Source organism: Temnothorax nylanderi, unplaced genomic scaffold (genome assembly GCF_030848795.1).
Source record: "Temnothorax nylanderi isolate EJ_2023f unplaced genomic scaffold, tnyl_v1.0 TNYL_tig0035_pilon, whole genome shotgun sequence".
Taxonomy (NCBI): Eukaryota; Metazoa; Arthropoda; class Insecta; order Hymenoptera; family Formicidae; genus Temnothorax; species Temnothorax nylanderi.
Window position 1 is genome coordinate 182,056 of NW_027249097.1, and position 24,526 is coordinate 206,581.

The 24,526-nt window shown below is 38.9% G+C and overlaps 1 protein-coding gene across 3 annotated transcripts in view; it reads right to left on the reverse strand.

Annotated features, from left to right (window-relative positions):
* LOC139770942 (uncharacterized) overlaps positions 1-24,526 on the reverse strand; it is a 65,331-nt gene that overhangs the window by 35,116 nt on the left and 5,689 nt on the right. For all 3 annotated transcript variants that reach the window (XM_071703255.1, XM_071703256.1, XM_071703254.1), the window contains 2 exons: positions 20,263-20,569; positions 14,795-14,974 (listed from right to left, as the gene is read on the reverse strand). In XM_071703255.1, the coding sequence (XP_071559356.1) occupies positions 14,795-14,974; positions 20,263-20,569 (487 nt within the window). The remainder of the gene's footprint in view (positions 1-14,794; positions 14,975-20,262; positions 20,570-24,526) is intronic.

Here is a 24,526-nt window from a genome sequence, read left to right on the forward strand (position 1 = left end):
CCACTTTAAACCATGTGTCTTATAATATTTGCACAAACATACGAGAACAAGTAGACCCGCGATTAGATATACGCGTTCCATTTTAGGAGTCCATTATCTTCGCTTGTAGCAAAATATGCAATGACTAACTGTTTCGAAATCATGAATACATCTTTAGCAAGTTATAGCATATATAGTCACTGCCCCAATATGAAAAACTATGAGATTGACACTGAATTATAATCTCTACATTATTATTTGTAATCAGTAAAAAAACACTAGAGAATTTTTATATTAATTTTATGCATTTTATTATTGTGATTATTTTTCATCGACTTATTGTTTTTTTTTTTTAATTTGTTAACATCGACAAGTGGATAAAAGGTTGAAATTTATTGCACATGTAATTTGCATATGATTTTAAGAATTTTTCTTGCATGTATTCTCGTCTTTGCCCGCACAATACTCGTGACATTTAAGTTTCCGTCAAGACTAAAAGCATTAAAACCTTCGTCACAAGGACTAATTAAAATTAACTGATTCGTCATTTTTCTCTCAGAAGACAGAGTAAATAAAAATACAAAGCAAATTATTATCAACTATACAATGAAAATTAAGTTACATAATTTACAATTTATGAAGGAAGACTTATAACGAGATATTAAATAACGAATTAATATTCTTTTTCGCTTCCTCTCGAACCCATCTAACAACATTTCTCACGTCTACACACGAGTTACCTGTTTCTAAGATGGTAATTCTTGTCCGGCTCTTTACCACGTTATCCGGATGCATTCACTGTCACTCACGACGGAAACGCGCCATTCCGGGGTGGGATCTGCGACCCTTCTGATGGCAGCGACTGGTATCGCAGACTCGCAGCGTCGCGTTTGTTTCCCTTGCCGACGGAATAAGCGCGATGTGTACGGGAAAATTACCGGGTCGCAGCCGTTATCTGCGGCACGGGTTATCTGCGACGAGAGGCGACGACAATGATACCAAAGACGCCTCTGTCGCCGTCGCCGTCGTCATCGCCTCTCGTCGCCTCTCGTCGCCTCTCGTCGCCTCTCGCGGCGTTGCAGCGCTGCAACATCTGCGCGCGCGGAGTCTGATAATCTTCCGCCTCGCCGGGAAAAGGAATCGTGGATCGAAGTTCGACGTGTATATCGCGATAAAAACTGTCTATAATCAATAAAGTTCAATCGACCATTTACCCGGACGCCTTTTTAAAGACGCGCCCCGACCGCCGATAGGGAACTGTATGTGATTTAAATAACTTCTGCGTGCGTTTAAATGGACGGTCATTACGCGTATTAATTCGCGGATATATTAATTCGAGCGTGTTAACCACTTGTGCAAATTTAAATCCCACCGCGGATCGATTATTATGTTGTTACTAGGGGATTAACCGTCAGACAGTTAAATATTGTGACGTACAAATATTATCGTACCTGGCTGAAAAAAATTGATAAACTGTCGCAGTTAAAAATAGACTCGGATTTAATAACTTTAGAAATTAATAGAAAATAATAAAGTTTATTATAAATAAGTACCAGGAAACTCAAACGATTAATAAATGTCAGTGCCACAACAGAATGTCGCTGTAATTTATTAAATTATAATTTTCAAACGTTTTGTTCTGTCATTAGGCCATATCTTCAGTATGACAAAAGTTATTTAAACAACAATTTATTATTAAAATTTATTATTTCATATATTACGTCCTATGTTTATGTATTATTTGTGTAACAATAGTTTCTTCAATAAAAAAAATATTATTTTTATTCCTTTCTCTTACTTCATGTAAAATTAGATTTAAAGATAAAAAAATTTCTTAAGAAAGAGAATACATATTTCGTTCGAAATGATTCGACCGAATTATATTTCTTCGCTCGAACTAATCAGGAAATTGTCCCTTGCGCTATCAAGATAATTATGCGACAAATAATAATGACACGTGATTCTCGAGAAACCAAGTTTATGTTTTTTGATATCTCGATGGTCATCGTGTTTTTCTCATACTGTATGCGATATGGCTTACGGTGGAAATATACGCTCACAGTTATGCGTTGTGTCACGATATACTGTAATCCACAGATCGTGATATAATAACGTTACAAGCCGAGTACAAACGGTACTATCCACTAACGCAGCCAGAAATTAAAACCTAAGGGGACCGGCATCAGACGTTTAATTAATCCGACAGATAATGCGACCCCATGAAACCCCTCACGCGACATCGACGCTGGATTTACGTCATATTCAACTGGCTTCGTATCATTCTTCGCACTTCCTATCGTTACGCGTTATACAATCGGCGAGAATTAAGCGGTAACGATAACCGACATTACGACACGTCCGAGTTGTTTCTCTGCCGAATTATTATCTACGTATTTTTTTTTTTTTCGTAAAAATTTCATTCACCGGTGTCCTCCAATTAACACTCACGCACGCTATCATTAATTCTCGTCCTCACAACTACTACGCATATTTTTAATGTACGAGGTACAACTACAATTATTGTTTAATTTTTCATTTTTACTTTCTCTTAATTCTAATCTCAAAAATCTAGTAAAAACCTATCGTTTGCCGTTAAACTCATTATTAAACATTTTCTTATTTACACTGTTAAATTCGTAGTGTTAAATTATACTCAATTTGAGTCATTTTTAACCATTCCTATAAATCACCATTGCTCCTACTCAATATGTCGTAAATTTAACTAAAACAATGTTAATTTAATTATACCAATAAAGTTAAAATAATACTATTTTGTGTTAAGATAATAAATTTCGACACACATCACAGTTAAAAATAACAAAATATTATTTAACTCAAGGTATTGAGTTTGTCATATTAAATTTCATCCTTCAACATTTAGCAGTATACGTTGATGGTCATATTCTAAAATAAAGTTTTAAATTTTTATCAATGTAAATTAGTCGAAATTAACTGCGGAATTTCATAATTTAATAATATTATGAATTATGAATTTATTTCGTATGTAATTTAGATTATACGTATTTAGATAATTTGATCAATCAAGTTTCGTATCCTTTTTGTTAATATATGCTTTCTGTACTTTTATCTATCCATTTTTTATTCTTACTCTCAACTTTGTATTTTTTTTTATTCCTAAACTGAGATTCATTTGAGTGCGTGACTTGCCAAGCTCAGATACCCGTTTTATTTGCCTCTCGTTAACACGGTATATTGTATTCAATGCAGTTTAAGATCGACGGTTTCGACCGCAAAATGCACCGTTGCTCCAACGGCGCGCAATTGTAATTCGCTCGTTCCATCAACCGTATGCGCTTGTTAATGCCTTTTGATAGTACACGATAAGTGCTGCGCGCAAGGCCGGCCAGTGGCACGGACGACAGTTCATTGCACCGCATTTCTTTTTTTCCTGTCATTCGCGTCCATCCCTCTCCGGCATCCAGCAATAAAATCTACAAACAGTGCCTTTTTCTCGATCTCTTGCCCTCAGAACGTCGTTATCGTCGCGCGCGATAGCGAGAATAATAATTCCCGAAAAGATATCGAGCAATTGCGAAAAATCGGGAATTTATCGTAGCGCGATAAGTCAGTCGTACATTGCGGTTTGACCGCATTGCCATACGCCACTGTATAATTGCGTTTTATACAACGTAAAAAAAATAAATGATAGCGTTGCAGATACTATACGGACTAGTTTTCATCGACAATAAATCATGACACGCAGTTCTTTGCGCATAATTATCAGTAATGAAATATTCTCATTTGATGCCAACAGAAACACGAACGCGAACGGTCACTCGTCCTCATATACACAGAAGCTTCCCTGAAAATTTCTCGACGACGTATATTTAGCCGGGGCATTAACTGGCTTGTTCCTTCCTCAAGCCGGTCTCTCTACTGGTCGTAAAATCGAACGCGAACGCGAGCAGTCTCGTAAAGATCAACGCGAACGCGAATAGAAGAGGGCTACGGGCACGAAACGGTATTAATAGCGAGATGGAAGAACGAGTCCTCTTTCTAGGGCGATTATCGGGCTACGGAGTCCACCAAGTAATGCCGCGCGGCTAAACCGGAGGTTATTATGGTAAAATGTTTCTGGTTAAAGCCGGTCCGCCGGACGTCAGCTCGGCGTCGCGGATAAATCACACATTCTTCCCATAGATCTCAACCCTGGTAAGCGGTTATTGCTGACATAAAAATTAACAGGTCATTACCTACGCCCCCCGAATGACACGGTCCAATCTTTTGCGCATAATTCAAACCGGAGATATAAATATTAAAATTAAAAGCAAACGTAAAAATTAGAATTTATATCTAGTTTCATCTCCAATTTCAGTTTTCATTTAAAACAATAAAAAATAATTCAAAATAAAATAACAGTTTATAAAATTAATTTCACTGACTGGGCGGCATGTTTCAATTTAATGATCGAATGGTTCACACTATATTAATTTGATAACATATTTCTTCAGTTTTGTTGAAGATTGGAAATGATAATTTTAACCCTAGTTCGCCATATTCCGCTCCAGTAGATGGCTGAACGTTTTCCAGTTTTCTAGTTTTCACATAGTAACACAATTTTCTAGAGTTTTCTTATAATAAATTCAGTTTCAATTCAAATCATTTTCTTGGTTCTTGATATTATCATAAACATCTTATTCAAAGCCTGTATTTCCAATTTCTACAGTATAAAAGCTTGAAAATATTAATTAGAATAAAAATGACAATGCGACAAAGTCGAGCGATCTCACGAACCGGAGTGTGGCGAATTAAGGACTCGAAAATAAGCTGTAGCTAGCTAGGATTAAGATAAATATAAATTTTGGAAGTTAGATAGAAATTAAATATCAGAGGAAGTTTATCTACATACCGCTTGAAGTTTGGACATATAATTAAATAAATATGCATGAAAGAATGGACGTGATAAACGCCAGACAAATATTTCACGATCCGTAGAATATTGATATCGTTTACGAATGTATCTGCATCGAGAGTTGAAAAGAGCTAAATCAACGGAGACAAAAACGCTTCGTGTCCAAGACCTTAATTAAATCCTCGAAGGACGTTACGACGTTAAATATAAAAATATATGATGCGATTTTTTACCTTATGGTCAACAACTACACGTGCGACACGCGAGCGTAAATAAACGTCGCTTATTAATATTAACTTTACTTGCTTGTGTGCTACCCTCGGAGAAAATATTGAAAGATATAAACTTATATAGATCTTAAACGCACAAGTTAACGTAAGTTAGATGTAAGTTTAAATAGACTGTAAATCTTGTTGGGATTATATAGAATGTATTATATAAATTGTGTGCTCCATAAACGCAAGTTTTGTAGTGTTATGGTTATGATACATTAAAAAGAAACGTTGTTCCTCGATAAATAACGCGGAAGTCACTTTTATCGAGACGATAATACGGGTGCTCGAAGAGGTACTTTAATTGAGAAGACGATCCCGCATCCTGTTCATTCATCATAGTTTCACGCCATTATATTTTGTCCCGCTAAAATGCCCACGAAACTGCTTGGATGAAGAAAGATTCCATTACGCCGTTTGCGCAGTCATATCATCATTTCATAACATTAAATCAAAACGACACGTGTTATACAATATTATGTTATTTTTACGAAAAAATAGAGGTTATCTAATAAATTATTAATGTCCGCAGACGATGCATTTTTGTAATGATACTGATGAACAGTAAAACGTAGCAGACGTAATCTTAGATTCATGACCGAAGCATTCCGACGATATTAAAAGTAAAAAAAGATATCGTAATAAAGAACACGATAATTCCGCTCTTATTGAAACAAAGAAGAAGAATCACTTCTCGAAGAATAGAGGAGAGAAACAAAAAATGATTTCGTCGCGAGATGAAGGGTTCAAATCAGCTTCAAAATCATAATCCGTTAAATAATATCGTAAAAGTTAAATTTGCAGACAAATGATTAAAATTACATATGCAAAATGAAATTCAGATTTAATTATGTACGTCAGGAACGAGTCGCAACAGCAGATTATCGAGATCGCTCGCTCGCTCGCTCGCTCGTTAGTTCCGCGATCAAAAACGTAGAAAGCTCACTTTCCAGCGTGTGAGACATTAACCGCAGTTAATGTGCCATCGTGAGAGAACCAAATGCCTGGTGCAAAACCCGAGAGAAAACTAGATCAAGAAGATTAACCTTAATATCAAAGGCTCGAGCGAAACCTTAGGATGCCATTTCGTGGGAGAGGAAAACAAACTCGGGGGAAGCGCACTCGGGGAATCCCCGCGCAAAAACCTGCGCGGTTGCCCTAATTCGTCGCGATCCCTTTCGATCTTCCCGATTCGGTTCGAAAGTTTACGGATATCGAGCAAAATATATTCCCAGTATATGTAAATAATATTCCCAGTATCTCTCTCTTCTCTCGAGATGAAGCGAATTTCCGGTAAAAAGCTATCTACTTTCTATCGAGTCGTTTCGAAAGTAACGGCCGATCGCGCGCCAGCCTCGCACAAGACTGCATTATCATTAAACTAGCACGGATCTCTTATTATCGAGCGCACTTCTCCACGTTCGTGCACCTTTTTATCTTCACACACATGCCTAGCGGTGCATCGCGTTAGCTATAAAGCACCGCGTAACAGTTTTCCATTGTGCACGCGTAATTCACGTGTCGACAGTGCTTTTCGCCCGGAATTGTGACAGTCCGCAAATAACGCTAATTTATTGGTGGCGTGCAACGCGGAAGAGGAAACATAAACCGTATTGCCCACACTGGCGTGATCGGGAATCTGTCACATCGCGTGTGCGCGTTTTCCAGCGTTGCCCGCCCCGTTAAATGACAATTAATCGATACACCAGCGACGATGGAAGACTGCAGCTCCTCTCGCCGACAGTGCGTTGGAAAATTTTATACAAAAAAGGATGCAATTGCGGCGCAAAACGGAATACACGGCTCTATCGTGCGTTTAATTGCGTATATGACTTGGCAGGATGCTCGTCTATCCTCGTATATGTAAAGTCGTGTGTTGTTGATTGCCGTTATAATTATCCGTTGCTATATATAGACGTATGAGAAGCTGCGATGTCTGATGCACAGGCGTATTAATTGAATTTCTAGGAGTCTCGAACGATGGTACAGCGCGTTAATAATTTCGTTTCAACTGCATAAAAAATGAGTAAATTTTAGGATTACACGTGGTGTTTATTATCACCATCCCTTTTCTACTTACATCTTTCTAGATGTAATAATAGACAGTAATAAAATATGAAGGCGAGAGAAAAATTCTCGTTTGCATTTTTAACTTACATTTATCTTTCACGTAGATCGAGATATTTAAATAGCGTTCAATTTAAATATTTCAGATTACCGTCGCAAAAGTTTAAACGGCTTGTCGTGGAAAACGAGAGCCCTTCGCCTTAATATCGCCGATATAATTTTGTAATAAAGTTTACATTTTACTGGATAAAATGTGTAAATAAGAGAATATTTCCGTCGTCAAATCGCGTCGTACTTAAAATCTCGCCCGTGCCAATCTTGGCGTAATTCGTTGTATCGATCGCACTGTTAGATATCCAGCACGAATTCTATTAAAAGTCTGACTCGGAGACCGAACTGTAGAGAGAAGACGTCGCGACAAATTAACAGCAATGAGTTCGTCCCAACGACAATGCACTTTGGCTGTACGATGAGTTTAAATGCAAACTCATTTAGGCGTTGACGTCGCCTTGGCCCGCCCGAATCGTTGATGCGTCGGTTCTAAATCGAGTGTATATATCGCTGTACGCGAAGCTCATCCTTCGTTATTGCCCGTCAAATTTAGAGGCCGAAGCTACCCGGTATCTGACTTTCTCGAGTTTAAAGACGCAATTTAGAAAGTAAAACTGTAATGACGGAAGCACAATGTTGATAGACTTGTTATTAGTTGATTAGTTGATAGACTTCTTTTCTTGAACCTTGAGTGCGGATACGTAGGGAATTTTTTTTGTTATACTAATTTTATTTAATTACAGTTATACTAATGACAGACATTCAATTTTACACTTTCTACGGAATCATCACAATTGCATATTGACGAACAAGCATGATATTACAATATTTTCCAATAATATTAATGCCAGTACGTTTTACTGATTTATAATTTTAATAACATTGGAAAACGAATTTTATCTACGATTGATTTTTAACTTTAATTCGCTTTTATTTTTCAAGTATCTCTATGTTCCTTGTTATTTTAAATATTGTGACAACACTGTAGAACTAACAGAACTTAACAGGACTTGGAACTTTTGCTGGAAGAATATAGTGAGTAATGACGCTATAAATGTTCAAGAGCTGAAAACGAGTCGAGTGATGTGTATTTCGTTGAAAGTCATTAGCACGCCGGGTATGAGTAATGCGACTCTATACAAAGGAGGTGGATATATCCGACATTCACATTTGTTGTTCTATTGTTGCTCTAACGATCTCGCGGCTGGCGCTAGCACAGCTAATTCTCACATTTGATTCCTGATGTGTCTCGCGGATTACAAGTAAAAACACCCGTTATCTACCTGCCTATCATAAATTATGACGCGCTGTCACGCGTTATCTACATGACACGATAAACAACAAAGAAATTTCAGCTCTCAAGGGATTGCAAAATTTTCATTTTTATTAGAATACGCTTATGACACTATGTAGTTATGGTAATTGTGCAAATCCATATAATATGTCGTAAATTATTCGCGTCGTAAAATATTGTTCTACTGATATGATAACCGGCATTATTGATAAAAATACGAGTTTACGCACATAAAATTGTTTGGTGAATAATGTCGGTAGTGAGCATTAAAAAATATTTTTAACGTTCACGTCTTTTTCACGTTTTTTAATATTTATAAATATAATAATGTCGTATAACGCGATGATGTAATTTTAGTGTACTTTCATAATTACCATTCAATTCTCGTATTACTACTTGTTATATACCGGCATTAATTATCGGGTTAATGAATGCTAGTTATTTTTCAGGATCCGTATTCATGATTGTTATATAAATTCGAAAAGCGTATCAAGTGAGATACTCGGAATAAAGTTTTATATTTCGAGACACAGGTGGTACAATAGCCATATTTGCATTAAAAATCTACATCCCGCGTACTCAGCTGATTGCGAGAAACGAACGATAAATTCTCGTAAAACTTAATTGAAGTATTGTACAACTGTTATGGAACACTTCATAATATTCGCATATGAGACGAGAAGTTATTGAATAACGTTATTAAATATCTTTGGTTTCAAGTGAAAAATTGAATTACCCATAAAAAGGGTGGATGGCTCGTGAAAAATTAAAATAAAACCGCTCGAAATATGAAATGCATATCGAAACAGATCTCAAAATATTACTTCCTTGTAGCAAATTACTAATGCATTTTTCTCATGGTATTCTCAATTACGATTTTTCTAAAAAAAAAACACTTGTTTGACAATTCGTACATAAAATATTCTATAGATTAATTATTATAATCCTAAGATTAAATATTTGCGTTAATCTACTCTAACTCACCTATTTTAAAGTAATAGATCTCTATAAGACGTTTTTTATCTCTTGTGCTCTTAATTTCATACACATACATTTATATACCTATTATATCTCATATAGCACATTTTTACGTTAATCCCTTACCTTAAGCCTTTCGCTACTACTACCGATTATAATCGCCTTCTGCGAAATGATATTGATATAGGTATTACCGCCGACTACAGTCGTTCTTCATGTATATTGTTAAGCGTTATAATTTGTGGAAATGAATTTTTTATGTAAATTCCATTTTGTTCTTTATATTCGAAAAATTACAATAATAAAGTGGGTAGTAACGATAACGTGTAACTTAAAAACGTGTTGAAGTTTTATTGCATAAATGCATATTGCTTACGGTAGTCCGTAGCACATCGTCACTTTTCGATCAGACCTAACGAAAGGGTTAAGGTAAAAAATAATATATCACCAATACGACGCGCCGCGACGGAAGTGCGATTATGTCCTCCTCTCTCCGAGATTTGTTCATTGCACTCGCAGCGCAACACTCACGAAAACACTACTAATAACGATCGCGCGTACTAATCACCAGAACAGGATAATCACAACGGCACGCCCGTTAATCGCACGCAACACGCACTTTACTATCGTACGTTCTTACGGAGAAATACGTGGTCACGCGAAAAAAGGACGATGATGAATCGTGTTATTACTCGAAGAACTTCAATCGTCCGAAAATATGAAATCCAAATTTCGTGCTGCACACGCACGATGTATTTCAAATCCCAAAACCAGACAAAATACGCGAGTTAATAAATGTGATTGATCGATATATCATGATTTTCATTATTTAAATCACTCGATCCGACTATTCGTATATCCCGCGCTGTCAAGCGGGAAAAGTGATGAGCAGATTTCATTTAAATTGGCGAAGTATTCAAAGCGTGACATGTTACATGAGTTTTTGCTAAAGAATTCTTTAAAAAACAAATCGTAAGGAACGAAAGAAAAGTTACTTTTTTAGCGATATAATTCGATTAATTATCTCATTTAAATATAATTTATTTTATCACTATTTTGCAATTGATAACGCGGGATGATATGCGAATCGCCGAGTCGAGTTCAAAAGTTCCGATAGCGGGAAACTCCGTTACATATCGATCGTGTATTGATAATTAATTTGAAATACATCCGAATTGAGCTATCCTCTGAAGAAATTATCGCTCGTATGAATAAAACAATTTTACAGTTTTACATTTTACAGTTTTAAGCGAATGGAATCACGCGAGATACTAATTCGACAAACAGCCAATAGATTTACATTCGTTAAGTTAATTAAAGCGCGCGGGCCGACAGCTACTAATTATTCGTAAAAGGTAATCGAGTTTCAATGGATAATACGGAGACAGGCGGAGAGTGAGTTGTGCTCTCCGCTACCTGCTCGCTCGAGTAGTACTGCGTGAATGACAATGCGGTGGCCTTGTGTACGAGGTCAAAACAAAACAGACATCAAGGCCGCGCGCCACCCGCCTCGCCTCTGGGAAATTTAAAAGTATTAAAATAATTATGAGCGTTAATTCCATTTCTTTCTTTTTAAATTAATTGTATCAATACACGATCGACGTAACGGAGTTTCTCACTATCGAAACTCAAACTCGACTCGGCGATTCGCATATCATCCCGCGTTATCAAGCGCAAAATAGTGATTAAATAAATTATATTTAAATACGATAATTAATAGAATTATATCGCTAAAAAAGTAACTTTCCTTTCGTTTTTTTTTACGATTTGTTTTCTTAAGAATTCTTCAGCAGAAACGCAGGTATAAATACGGATCAAGAGATGATACGTTATCTGTTAAGTTTGTCAATGGATCGAAGAGAATTATTAAACCCACACATCGTCTGCATTCTATTTGCCGGAACAGTGCAAAGAGAACTGTCAGACGTGCAAATAAGCTTAAGAGCGCGTACGGAGGAATTCTTTAACGATTTATTTTCGGACCTCGCCCTTGGAACGATGGAAAAAAAAGTTGCTCTAAAAATACGTAGGCGAACGCGGGAGTTTTGTTTACGGGCCGTGAAACGTATTGATCAGCGTGTAATGGCTTATCGCACCTATCGCCAGGCTGTATTTATACAGCGCATAGAATTCGCGATATTAGAGCCGATTGTCAGAGCGATTTTTAATACACACACCGTGCCGTGTATTTTCAATCGAATCAACCGACGCTATCCTATCGTAATGATTAGTACAGTCATTATGGTAAATTGCGAACGTATCTTCGTGTCTATAAAAATTGTCAATTCGCATTGACAAACGTTGAAAAAAATTCTCGAGAACGACGAAATAAGATAAATGCAGTGTGAACAATCCGATAATGTCAGTAGATAACTGAAAATTTTCGATAACGATATTATTTTTGTCACATAGAATTACATCTATCTCTAATTTAACTTTTATTGTATAATAACATTCAAATATCGGTTATCGATTTGAAGCAACGACGACGTTAATTTTGCGTAAAAGTTTTATTTCCCACACTTCAAATCAAGCTATAAATACGGATTCCATTTTTATCTTTCACGTCAGATTATCAATATATGTCAATATTCAATACTTCAATTTATTTATTCAATTTCTCGACAAAAAAACAAACGCAGTATCGAACTTATTGAGAGATAACATAAATCGCCTTTTTTCTTAGTGGTTAGTCCATCGAAAAGATATCTCGATGTTACTTGACTACATCTGTCATCCATGACATCAATAAGTCGATCATCAACAGTTAAGTTGATAAGCTTTCTGCAGAAATAGACGTCGCAAAGAACGCGCAAAAATCACTTAGATTTAATCATTGATTTTAATCTACTAAACTGCGCATTTTATTGACTTCTTGTATCACCTGTTCAAGACAATACAGATTTTCCATTATAATTTTTGAAGAATGTAATATTATATTAAACAGTCTCTAAAAATCTATATATTTTTTTATGTTATTTTCGTACCTAGTCTAGCTTATAAAAATTCTATCTAGAAAGAGAATAAGATAATTATAAAAGTGCTACAAGGCCGTAAAGATATATTAAACACATTCCATCATTCGATTGATCAAAGATTCGAATAATATTCATGTATTTGTCAATCTTTTTGATAAGCGAAATAATCTGTAATTCAACAATTTCTCCTAAATTCAAAATTATTTTCGGTAGTGACATAATATCACTGATAATTAACAGTATTTTATCAATTAAATACATTTTAATAAGTAATTTTACATGTTTAAATGAGATTCTGAATTTCTTGTGTGTGTGTGTGTGTATATTTATACATCTTATTATAAGTTTATATGTGATAGATTTTTGGTTTTCTATTTTATCTCGCGCAACACGGTTAAACTTGCGAACATAATAGTTCCTTCATAATTAACGACTGTAAGCATCGCATCATAAATCGAAACGAATCGTGACGTATGACGTACTCACCAAGTCGACGTGCTCTCGCGTACTCGCATATGCGTCTCCTCTTCATACACACACGATATTCGCTCGTCGCATATCACGGATTTCTTAATTCTTAATCGATGCAACACGATCTCGTAGTTGGCCAAAAAGGAATCCTTGCAGGTCCGAGAAATTCTCAATGCCGCCGAGATATTCTCCTTTCTATTAATAAGAAGTCCGAGTCGTCGGACTCGCAACGACGGCGACGACTCGGACTTCGTATCGCGAGTCCTTGAAGTCATCTTTCATTTGAGCGCCACTCAATCACCGATGCGATTCACGAGCGGCGTAGAAAACATCTTGCGGGGAGACACTTCCTTCCGCTTTTACTCTCTCGGCCGCGATCCGAAGTCTCATCGAGGAAAATTCACGCGGCGAGAATTCTTCTCGCTAACTTAACGTTTTCGCCCGGCGACGAGTCGACGAGGTATGATCTATACTATTTCTGGCAACGCGACAGTCACCGGATCGAGGAGGCGTATCATTACGGCGCGATAAGACATTGCACGATCCTATTATAAACACGTAATGGCAACGCCGAACGATACGACAGTACAGGAACGAGAATGATTTTGTTAACAATGCCGCGCGGAGGTGCCAACGCAGCGCTTATCAGGCGCGACGCAACTGTTTGTTTATCACTCGTCGCGTACCTCTGGTCATTACTCTACGGGGATGACGGGGGTGAGTGTTTGTGTGTCGTTACGCGTGAGTTACGTTGCTACGCACAAGAAGGAAAAGTTATCGTCTCGTGTGCTTATTACGACAGGTAGATAGTCTCGTGATATACTCTTGATATATCGTATCCTGAGAGTGCATACGCGGATATAACGCGTTAAACCGAATTTATGAATTACGTAGACTTGTAATAAAATACTTGGTGCAATTACAGTTTCGATTAAAATTTTTGTATTCTTATTAAAACGGATAAGATGGTAAATCATTATTTTTTTTATGAGAAAATTGTAAACAGTGATATGATATATTTTGATAATCGAGTCTTATAAATTTATTACTATGCATTATTTATTTAGAAATACTCAGAATGCTAATATAATTTTTTTTATGTTATATTCCAAGTAAAAATTAGTGATATCTTTCGAAAATTATTAGATTTAATTGTATTACTTCTGAACTGTATATTTCTGAAAGATTGTTAATATTTCTCGGCATTTAAATATTATTTTTTATCATTATGTTATTTGTATGTTATTTATGTTATTTTATATTTTATATATTTATATTTTAATGTTATTTATATTATTTTAAATTCATTTTGGCGCTTTAGAAAAACAGTATTACTGTTAAAATGTTACTCAACGGAAAACTGAATGATGTTGCATAAGAATCAGCAACTTAAGAGATTTGCTAGACACTTATACTGACCTCTGTGTCGCTCAATATTGATTAGAATCTTTATCCGATTGTACAATCGCACTAAATGCAATTCACTCATAAAGTCATTCGTTCGCCAGGAGAGAATGAATCGTCAATAGATACGCAAAATATTCTTTGAATGCCTAATTGGTTGATCTAATCTCAGATATCTACTCATCAAAACCATCTCGATTCTAATAACTTAATGCATTTGCACTACGATTACGTTAATAATAGTATCTCTGGTCATTTACATCTGACTGGACCGTTCCCAACGTTAATTAAAGTCAACCGAGATGTAAATTATTCTCTTCTTCTCTTTCTAATCTTTTAATAAATTAAATTTATTAAAGGATTAGAAGGAAGAGCAGAGAATAATTTACATATCAGTTGTATCGCTGATATCGTTTCTGGCACTCACCCATTGATGATGGAAGCGGATTCATCGACGTTTGGTGGGCCCGACACCTGGACTTTGGGCACGGTGTAACCGTCCTGGTTCTGTCCATAACCGCCCGCGACGTGACCTTGCTGGTGAGCGGTGGTGTAGTCATCGCTGTCGCTGCTCGGCGGTTGCTCCGACCCGACACCGCCACGAGGTCTGCAATAAAACGAGCCACCGGGTATTGACGAGCAGATGGACGAGGAACCGCGATAGATCTTGTTACGCCACGCCGAGAAGCGCGGTCGCACGTGTCTCGCGTGGTCTTGCTTCGACTTTCTGCTCCCCGAAATTTGCACCATGTCGTCGAGAATGTATACGCGGATATAACGCGCGCAACACCGCGCGCTCGAACTGTGAAACGCGCCTTTCCAAACGAATATCAGCCAGGCCGGTTAAACTACTCCGTTCTCTCGCGTTTCGCCGAGACGGAGGTCGAGGTTTCAACTCGATTTTCCAAGCTTCGTGGCGGTCGTTTGTAACGCGAACGCGTGGACTTTAAATCGCTGAATTACCGTCGCATTATACGACGTAGCCGTATATAACAGCCAACAGATGTGTATTGATCCGGTTAAAGATGAAAGTTATATAGGTACAGAGCATCTCTGGTTTACATCCATACATCCGGTTTACATAATAGTTTCTTTTCTAGAATATATCTCGTACGTATCTGTAACGTGTTTAACACGCAACTTGAAAAATATTATTATAGAAATTAAGCTGCAAAATAATTTTTATCGAAAAACAATAAAGGCCTATATTGATGGATCCAATTTTTTTCGTATATGAAATCTGAATATAGAACATACGAATAACAACAATGTCGAAAATAGAAATGGATAATTTTATCAGGCACACAATAGGCTGCATAGATTTCTAAGTTTGGAATTAGATCGGAAATACTCGAAAAGTGACGATAGGCAAACGTCACGATCAGCTGTCGCCAGAAGCGTGACGAATCTCGTCACGATGCGGATCGGGAAATTAACTGGTCGAGTTAACCGCGAGTTAATCGACTCTATCTCACGCACGGACAGGGAGCACAATTGTGTGCTTCAACGAGAGCAGCGCGGAAAGATTCCTATCTCCCGTGAGGCATGCTCTTTGCGCACGTTACCAAAGCAATTGCTGCTTGTAAATCAGATCGCTCGGCTTCTTTTATTATCCGAGTCCCGCTCAGAACACTTACCGCCATTCGTGAAAATCTTGAATAAATTGTGAAAGCAAAACTTGAAAAACGAACAAACGTGGCGTCGAAATAATATTTTAATAGCGATAATAGAGTAACAGTTTCGTGATAAAATCAAGTTTTAATTTAAATGCAAGATTAATCAGAGAAACTTAAGATTTTCACGATATAATTTTTTACGAGACGAGTAAAATAAATGTTAATTCATTAACAAAGTCATAATAAACTTTATAAATTAAAAAGTAACGTAATTCTTTTCTCGAAATTAAGTTTTCTTAGCACGGAATTCTTTCTAGAAAAGAAATTATTTCTGCAAGCAATTCTATGGTGGGCAAGCTTCGAGAATAATTGAACGTTGGCAGGTATCCCAATGATATTTTTTGCAACGTCTTCATTCCAATCTATATTTAACAATTCTGCCCTGTATTTTCCTTTCTCTTCTACTTTAATTTACCGGATCCTTACGTCACCTATCTCACGGAGCACGAGGATCGATCGTCCTGAACTCGTGCTGGCATTTCGCCAGTGCAGGCGCATTAATGCGAAAGGATATTTCCAGAATAGCAATATATACGCGAGATAACGATAAGCGAAAGAGGAAAAAGACGTTCCGCGAATCCCGACTGCTCTGCCATGTTTCTCTCATAGCCATCACGTCGGGCGAGAATGTCCGTGACAGAGCAGATGTGTTTGTCGCACAATTGCGAGGCATTCGTCACGTCCGGAACAAAAAACTGGCCCTTTCGCCCCGCGTTTTAGAAGCGAACGCAACGATTTCTCCAATTTTACGTCTCGCGAACGTTCGCATTCGCGCGATGCGCATTGTTCACGCTAAACTCGAACCGTTTTTTACTCACGGGACTCTCTTCATCGCGATAAATCACGAAGCGCTGGAAGAGTACATTTAGCAGTCGCCAACTGTGCTACAAATTTACATCGAACAGGATTATTTACGAGCTTCTTTTTATTCGCGATAGTCTATGACATCCAGAATGAATTCATTTGCGCTACGTAGAAGCCATGCAACTGTGCATCTACGTCTGTCAGCCGACAAACGTGGCGGTCGAGTAACACTTGATATTTATATTTACTCGTGCTCGTTCTCGTTCGCCTTTATTGGCTCTCCTTTTTTGTAACGTATCTAGCTTACTAACAAGGACGTGATCTCTGACCCGCGATCCTGGTAAGGAACCTCGCGGTGTTCTCGATATACTGATCGCCCGCGATAAAAGCCGCATGCATAAATACGCAATAAATGTTGAAATGGCTGCGAGGAAAACCGAGCAAGCCATTGTGATATGATACACATTGTAAAAGCCAAGCATTGTGATACAATGTCTGCACACGCAAATGATCGCCGCACAATGACAACAGACGACAATAGCGTTCAAGATGATTGAAGAGTTCGATCCAATAGCTCGCTTCTTTAAAAACAAAAATGCCTCTTTAAGACCATCGGGATGTTAATCTAAATTCAGTGCTTCTAGTTTTGAGATCGATCTTCCCTTAAATTTTCAAGAGAGCAATTAAATCGCATCTCCGCAACGAATGTTTCAGTTGTGCAAAGTATTCTCCTCAGTATTTTTTTTCTCAGGATGCCAGAGCGCATTTAATTAAAGGACAAATTGAAGCTACGATTTACGCTAAATTCGGGCCAATTGCGACAAATTATAATTATACAAGTATATCTATAATTATATAATTATAATTACATAATTCTATCGACATATAACGATCGCGTTTTAACGACCGGTCTAGGTCAATTCATTGAAAACGAGAACTCGTTCTACGTTGGGCACTTTCGGCGTACACGCGGCCTTCGATCGCACCTGCGGTGAGTGCTATCGTAGCTGGCAGTCCAGTAGAGAGGCGCCACTGTCCCGCGTTATCGCTGCTCACAACGGCAGACACATGCAAAGCCTCCTTCCTGAGGCTGGAACCGGGCCTAGCCCCACGCGAAGCGGCAAGCTTCAATTATGCCAATCTTCCCGCATCCTCCTTCCGCATCTCGCCTCGCCGACACGGCGAGCCAACGACGAACTGCGAGGACCGCGGCGGAATCTGAGCCCGCGCGGCCCCGGACGAGACGCACTCTCCCTTATCAGCTGATAACACCTCTCCTCCCACTAATATCCTCCGAGAAAAATCCCTCTCAGAACATCGACGCCCGTCGACGTTCTCCTTCCTCGAGATTCCCGATGTTCCCCTCGGCTCTCTCGAGCTCCTCCTCCCTCTTGGTCCTTTCGACTGTCACCGAAGAACCGGGAACCTTCCCGCAGATGTTAGCCGCTCCCCTCGAGAGAGAGAGAAAGAGAGAGAAGATCCGGACGACGAGGACGACGACGATGGCAGAGGAGAACGACGCCCCGCCGCTTATCACCTCGATATCCCGGATGTACTCCGACGACGAGAGGTGGAATACGGCAATGCGGCGCGAAGCGTGTCCGCGCTCGTGCTCTACTCTCCGCAGCGACGTTCTCGGGAACGCTTTCGCGGATTGTACGTGTGGCACGGTGCCGCTGATGTGGGCACACGCACACAGACGGGGCGGGAGCGGACAGGCTGGTACCGCCGCGTCTGCGCCGCGCGGCTCACCTATTGACCGAATATCATCGCGATAGCTATATAGCTTATAGCTGCGAATAATGGTGCACACACCAGCAACGAGAACGACGGGCTGCTCGCGGGAGAGCGTTGCTTCGAGGTGAATCCTGAGGCTCGCTCTCGCTCTCTCGCCTTCTCATCGAGCGGCTGCGATAACCGCGATGGCCGTCCAGCTGATCGCGGCTGCTTGTCTGTCTCGAGATCGACAAATTTGTCCGTTTTTCTCTCGTTTTCTCATAATCCGGCGTCCCACGTGAACCTCCCTTCCGTCAGATTTTATCATTCCGTGTCGAAAGTAGCTGCACGATTTCGGGAACTCGACAACGTCTTCACCTTCCACCTTTTACCCCTACGAGCTGCTCGATCAATCTTTCAGCGAAAGGCCGCAAAGCCCTTTTCTGTTTTTCCCTCTGTCTAGTTTCTTGTCGACCTGTCATCATTTTGTCTTTGCTGTTTTTCTTTTTCACGGGACACTCATCCGCCTGTTACGTCAATATTTTCCAACGTCCGTCTGTTTTTTTCTTATTATGTTATGTCCGTATATTTTTGTTCGGTATAACTCCTACAGATATATTTGTATGATATATACCTATACATAGCATCCTGAGAGACCAGTCTTTATCTTAGCGTCCAGTATCTAAATTTCAGAGAATTGAAACCAATATATTTTCATCGAATTTAACTTTGCGTCGCTGTTACCCCAATCACCTCCTCTCTCCTTATCGTCCCTTGATTTCGCGATAAGCGCATCAACACCGTACCGTACTACATTTAATTGCTTCATGAGATTCGCGACGCGAAAATAACTTCCTCGTTGAGGAAGGGGCCGCGTTCGCAGCTCTCTCCTACGCTCGTTCGTTCCCAAACGCGATCGCGGAAGTCCGCCAACATGCATCGTTCCGACAAAGGAGGGTCGACCGAGGCAGGGAATATGAAGCGTTCGTTGCGAGGGGTAGCTCCAAGTGTCGTTCACACAACAATCAAGCGCCATTATAATCGTTACCCTCCCGTAAAAAAATTGGTATTCGTATCTTATTGTCAGTTACGACACAATGGCCTCTCGACGTTGCGGATCTTGTGTGAACGAGACTTTATCGAGGGACAATTATTTCCAACAGATGCGTCAGAATGTCACGGGAGAGGGAAAGATAATCGAGTTATTCTTCTCGCCTTATTCTGGACTAAACGTGGGCGGAAAACGTCCCCGACGTGTGGTCGGAAACTTTTTTCACGTCTCCTTGCGTTACGTCATACCTGGGTTGCGCAATCGAGACCAACCCTCGAGCCGGTCCGCCCAGCATCCCAGTTCGGTCGGTAAGATTCCTCCTCGCGACGCGACGACGTCGCCTTGACCGAGTAAACAATCACGCCAACGAGAGTCACGTCTCGGAGAAGATCGGGGCCGATATAATTCCGATGAGTTCAGATTCCGATGTGCTCATCGCGCGTATTAAGATCACCTTTGTACTTATTCATGACGACGGAAACGAGAGATGATTGACGTGACCTCGCGAGACGCGGGAAGTCTGCTCTTCCCAGCACACCTCACGCGCGGAAAGCTGAACTCGGCGAGGATTATATTCGTGTGGCCGCGATCTCCCCGACTCCGAGGAGAAAGGATGGAAAGTGCCGGAAACGTGGCTGTGTGACTTACGTGGGCATCGACACGGCAGGACATCCAAGCTGCAGGAGGCTCCTGGCGAGGTACTCCGGCGCAGGTGCGTCGCTCGCAGCTTCAGGTGCGTATCGCCTGGCGGACCGGGACGATCTGCTGTTTTCGCCGCCACCCGCGCATCTGTCCGACGCCGACGAGGACGACGTGGAGGTCGATGCCGACAACGACAACGTCGACGATGGCGACGATCTTGTGCTCGTCAGACGCGCACGTTCTCGCGCGACCTGATCGTCGCTCGTTCGTGGAATCCTCAGGGAACCGCCGCGACGCAGGCCTAGCTCGCTCTCTGAAATTTTATATTCACGATTAGTCATTACTTGCGCCGATGATTGACGTGGGCCGCTGTTATCGTGTCAATCACAAAAGTGAAAGCAATCCGCGAAGAACGATTGAGAAATCTAGGGAACGTCGAAGTTATTATAGTTGAAGTTATAAAAATCTTCCTTTCACACTCTCTTTTTAGACTATAGAACTAGGTGTCCTAGTGTCCTTAATTTTTATTTTTATAACTGATGAATAAATTTAACATCGATATCTTTTCCGGGAACATTATTTGCGATTGCCTCTTGATTTTTATTTTTAATGTGCAGCGTTAAATGGAACTTAGCGGTTAAATTCCAAATTTAAGTCACTCTTCCAATATATTCCAATCAAAATCGAAAAATCGTGACACTTAAATAACTATCTAGGCAAAGCATATATATTTTTATACCATCAAGTATATCTGCACCTTAGAGGTAAAGAATCGTATCTCCAGTTTTTGTCGAAAGAGTTGATACTTTTTCTAATATATACCAGGAGTTTAAATTGTATAATGGTAAAGGGTTTTAGGTCCATTATTACTAGTTCCTAAGATACAATGTTTAGAAAAAATCGTACTGGAAATTTTCATAGAAATAATAAACTTTAAATCCCGTTTTCTCTAAATTTCTAATAACGGAAATACGATTCTTTACCTTTAAGGTGCAGATATACTTTTATATCATACTTCGAAACAAAGATAACGAAAATCTGTTCTTCACTCATGTGTTCTTCACTCGGTCGTAGAACTTTCACGATGCCGCCTTCGCAAAACTACCGAACATTCCTGCGACAACTTTCTCCTTCGCGTGCAACTCCTTCGGGCGAAGTTACTTCGACGAACGCAACAAATTGTCTACGATCTATCGGTCGCGGGACAACCGGAACTAGAAAAGGAGTTGAGCGATGAAAACGATACACGCGCCAGCGACGCACTCGCCGTCCGGTGTCGCGCTTAGTCGTTCCCGTCGTCGACGGCTTTAATTCGTTTAAAACCTCCGGTCGTGCGTTACGTCAACCTGTATATTAACGACGCGCCGCGTCTCCGATATACTACCTGCATTACGTGAACGCATTACGAACACAGGGTGCCTTTAGCTTAAGTGACTTAAACCTCGTGTCGAACGCGCCGACTTACCCTGGAGCTGGAACACCCGCAGAGCCATGTTAGTGAAGATCGACAGTTCGCTGTCGACCGGTCATCCCCGACGATCGAGCTATAGGTATACCCTCTAAATATCGCGAGTTTTTCGAAAAACGCGATCAGATCGAGTTTTTAGCGCACGTATTTCAGCTATGCCTACGAGAAGTCAATCTATGAGAAATTCGAAATTAAGAAAACTCAAAGTAAAAATTGAAACGGTACAACTTTGATGGGTTTATAAGAATCGATACATCATTGAAATGAATATTGATGTTTCTGTAAGAATCGAAAGATGAAAATTTTATTTGAATTGTCAAAATTGTAGATGAATAACGGATTTTGTACATTATTTTAACATGACTATGCAATTTATTATTTATTTAGTGAGAAAAACGAATGATTCATCCTTTACTTTTATTTTAATTAACTTCAAAATTTTGACGATAGAAATAGACGTAAACGTTCAGAATGATTTTAGGATATATTTTTTATGTAGAAACATAAAAATTGTATTAGATATTTATTAATTATTATCATAGGCACTAAATAGTCCAAAAATTACTTTTTATTTAATGCAAGCTTGTCCCATCACGAATAAAATAGTCTTTCATTACCTTTGTAAGTATATAAAGGTGTCAAAAATACATAAAATCGAGGTCACCAAAATTATACCGATTTTAATCTCTAATTCCGTATCAATGCTAATTCAAGACGACGCGAATCACAGAATGAAACGAAAGTGGAACAGATAGATCTATTCTTTTCTCACTCGAGAGGTATTTCACGAATGGTTAACGAACGTTATACGACTTCGTAGCCTTCCGTTCAACAACTGAAAATTCAAGAGTGCGATGGAGGCGCGCGTGTACACCGGGATCCGCCACGTTTCTGGCAAAGTGCCGCGCATCGTCCCGTGTCATGCGGGAAAAACGCCACATCTCACGGAAGATTCGACAATCGCGCCGGGCGGGTCGAAGGGCGATTCGCGAATTATTTGCAGCACAGCACGGCATGACAGTGGAGCAGTAGGCGGTTCCCGGAAAACCGCAACGTCCCGGAATTCCCTTCCATTTTCAGACTCTGGAAATCGTGGGTCGAAGAGGAACGACGTGCTTCACGGAACTCGGCTTTACGACACCAGAGCGAAAAAAACAAAATGCGAAATATAAACGAAATATAAATAAGATATATAAACGACGATTTATGGATTTATGGACATCGCAAAAAAAAAATTCAACACAGTTGTAGGGTCACAGGAGTCATATTGCCATTTCATTACTTGGCGTGTTTTATTCGTTCTGATGATTATTTTGACAAGCGACCCTCGAGTTGCCGACGTTAGAATGTTGACGAGAAAAGCCCTTGACTTCGCAAATGAATAATAGCGGGTATGAGAACGTTGTAGGACAGTTCCTCTCGTAAGATTTCGGACAAGTCTGATCAGCCGGTGCGATTCGCGATAAGTATACACCATACTATTTGTATTTTTTAAAATAAAGTTCTTTGCATCGTTAACTCAGCCCGCTCCATCGAAATTACTGCACACGAGAAATTTATTGACAGAAATTTAAATCAATTTTCTTAGCTGCATGTTCATCGAATTTATATTATATTCGATTAAATAAAAAAATTTATGAGAAACTAAATGAAAAAAATACCGAGGATTCAAATGTCTACAAAAAATATAGATTTTTGATAACCGATAATTTGGAATAAAACCTCGATGGATAATGATTTGCGTTAATATAATTTTAATCTTCTACTATTCAAAATTTACTAATCATTATTTTCATTCGTCTTTAAACATTCTGCTATCTTTTATTATTTAAATATATTTGATCTTAAAATCTTAAATAACCGTATTATATCTATCATAATTTTCTCTGATTATGAGACAAAATTCTGAAAGAGATATAGTTAAAAGATATTTTGTACCTAACAAACACGAAATTTACAGACGCTCTTATTAATCTATTTTCCCTTTTGTCCAGAATGCTGATATAAATGCTCTGCCATTATCTCACACTATCCATTACAATTAATCTGTCCACGGTAAACATCGATCGTGTTCTAGGCAAGAATGGTCGTTTATAACAACTAAACAATTTATCATCGATATTATAACGAAAGTGGCTCGTTTGCGTAATTATGTTTAATTGCTGCTGTTAGATGCAGCTGCTGCTTTGAGAGGAGCGATAACTGTCCGCGATTTCGTCATAGATATGTTGAAATTATTTCACTCAGAGAGTGTTGCAATGAACATTAAGTAGATAGACATCGAACTACAGTGTGGAAGAATAATATAACTACTTCATATCGTTTTGAAAAATAAAAAAGAATTTAAGGATATCTAATATAAAATGTAATCATTTTTAAAAGCATTTCTATATGGTCTTTTCATATATAAATTCAATAATTATTTGTCACCTTCTTAATAAAAATATTCGACGTTATTTCTACGAATAACATTAAATATTTAGTTATAATTATCTAGTGAACGTCCTTGGTGTTGTTTAATAGCACGTGGCCTCTTCAAAGACGGCGCATATTTTAAAATCTATACAAAAATTTTATATCAGAAAATGGCTCCAAATAGGAATAAATGTATGGAATAAGCTGTTATGTATTTAAAAAATATATTTAATGCAAAAAACTTGGTGTCACGTGAATCATTTATTTCTTTTTCGCATTGTTTTCGCATTTGGATGGGTATTCACTGCAATGTAAAGTAACAAAGTACGCGTCGCGTGCAACTAATATCAGGAGTGCCGTGTAAAATGCAATTATTCCATCATGATG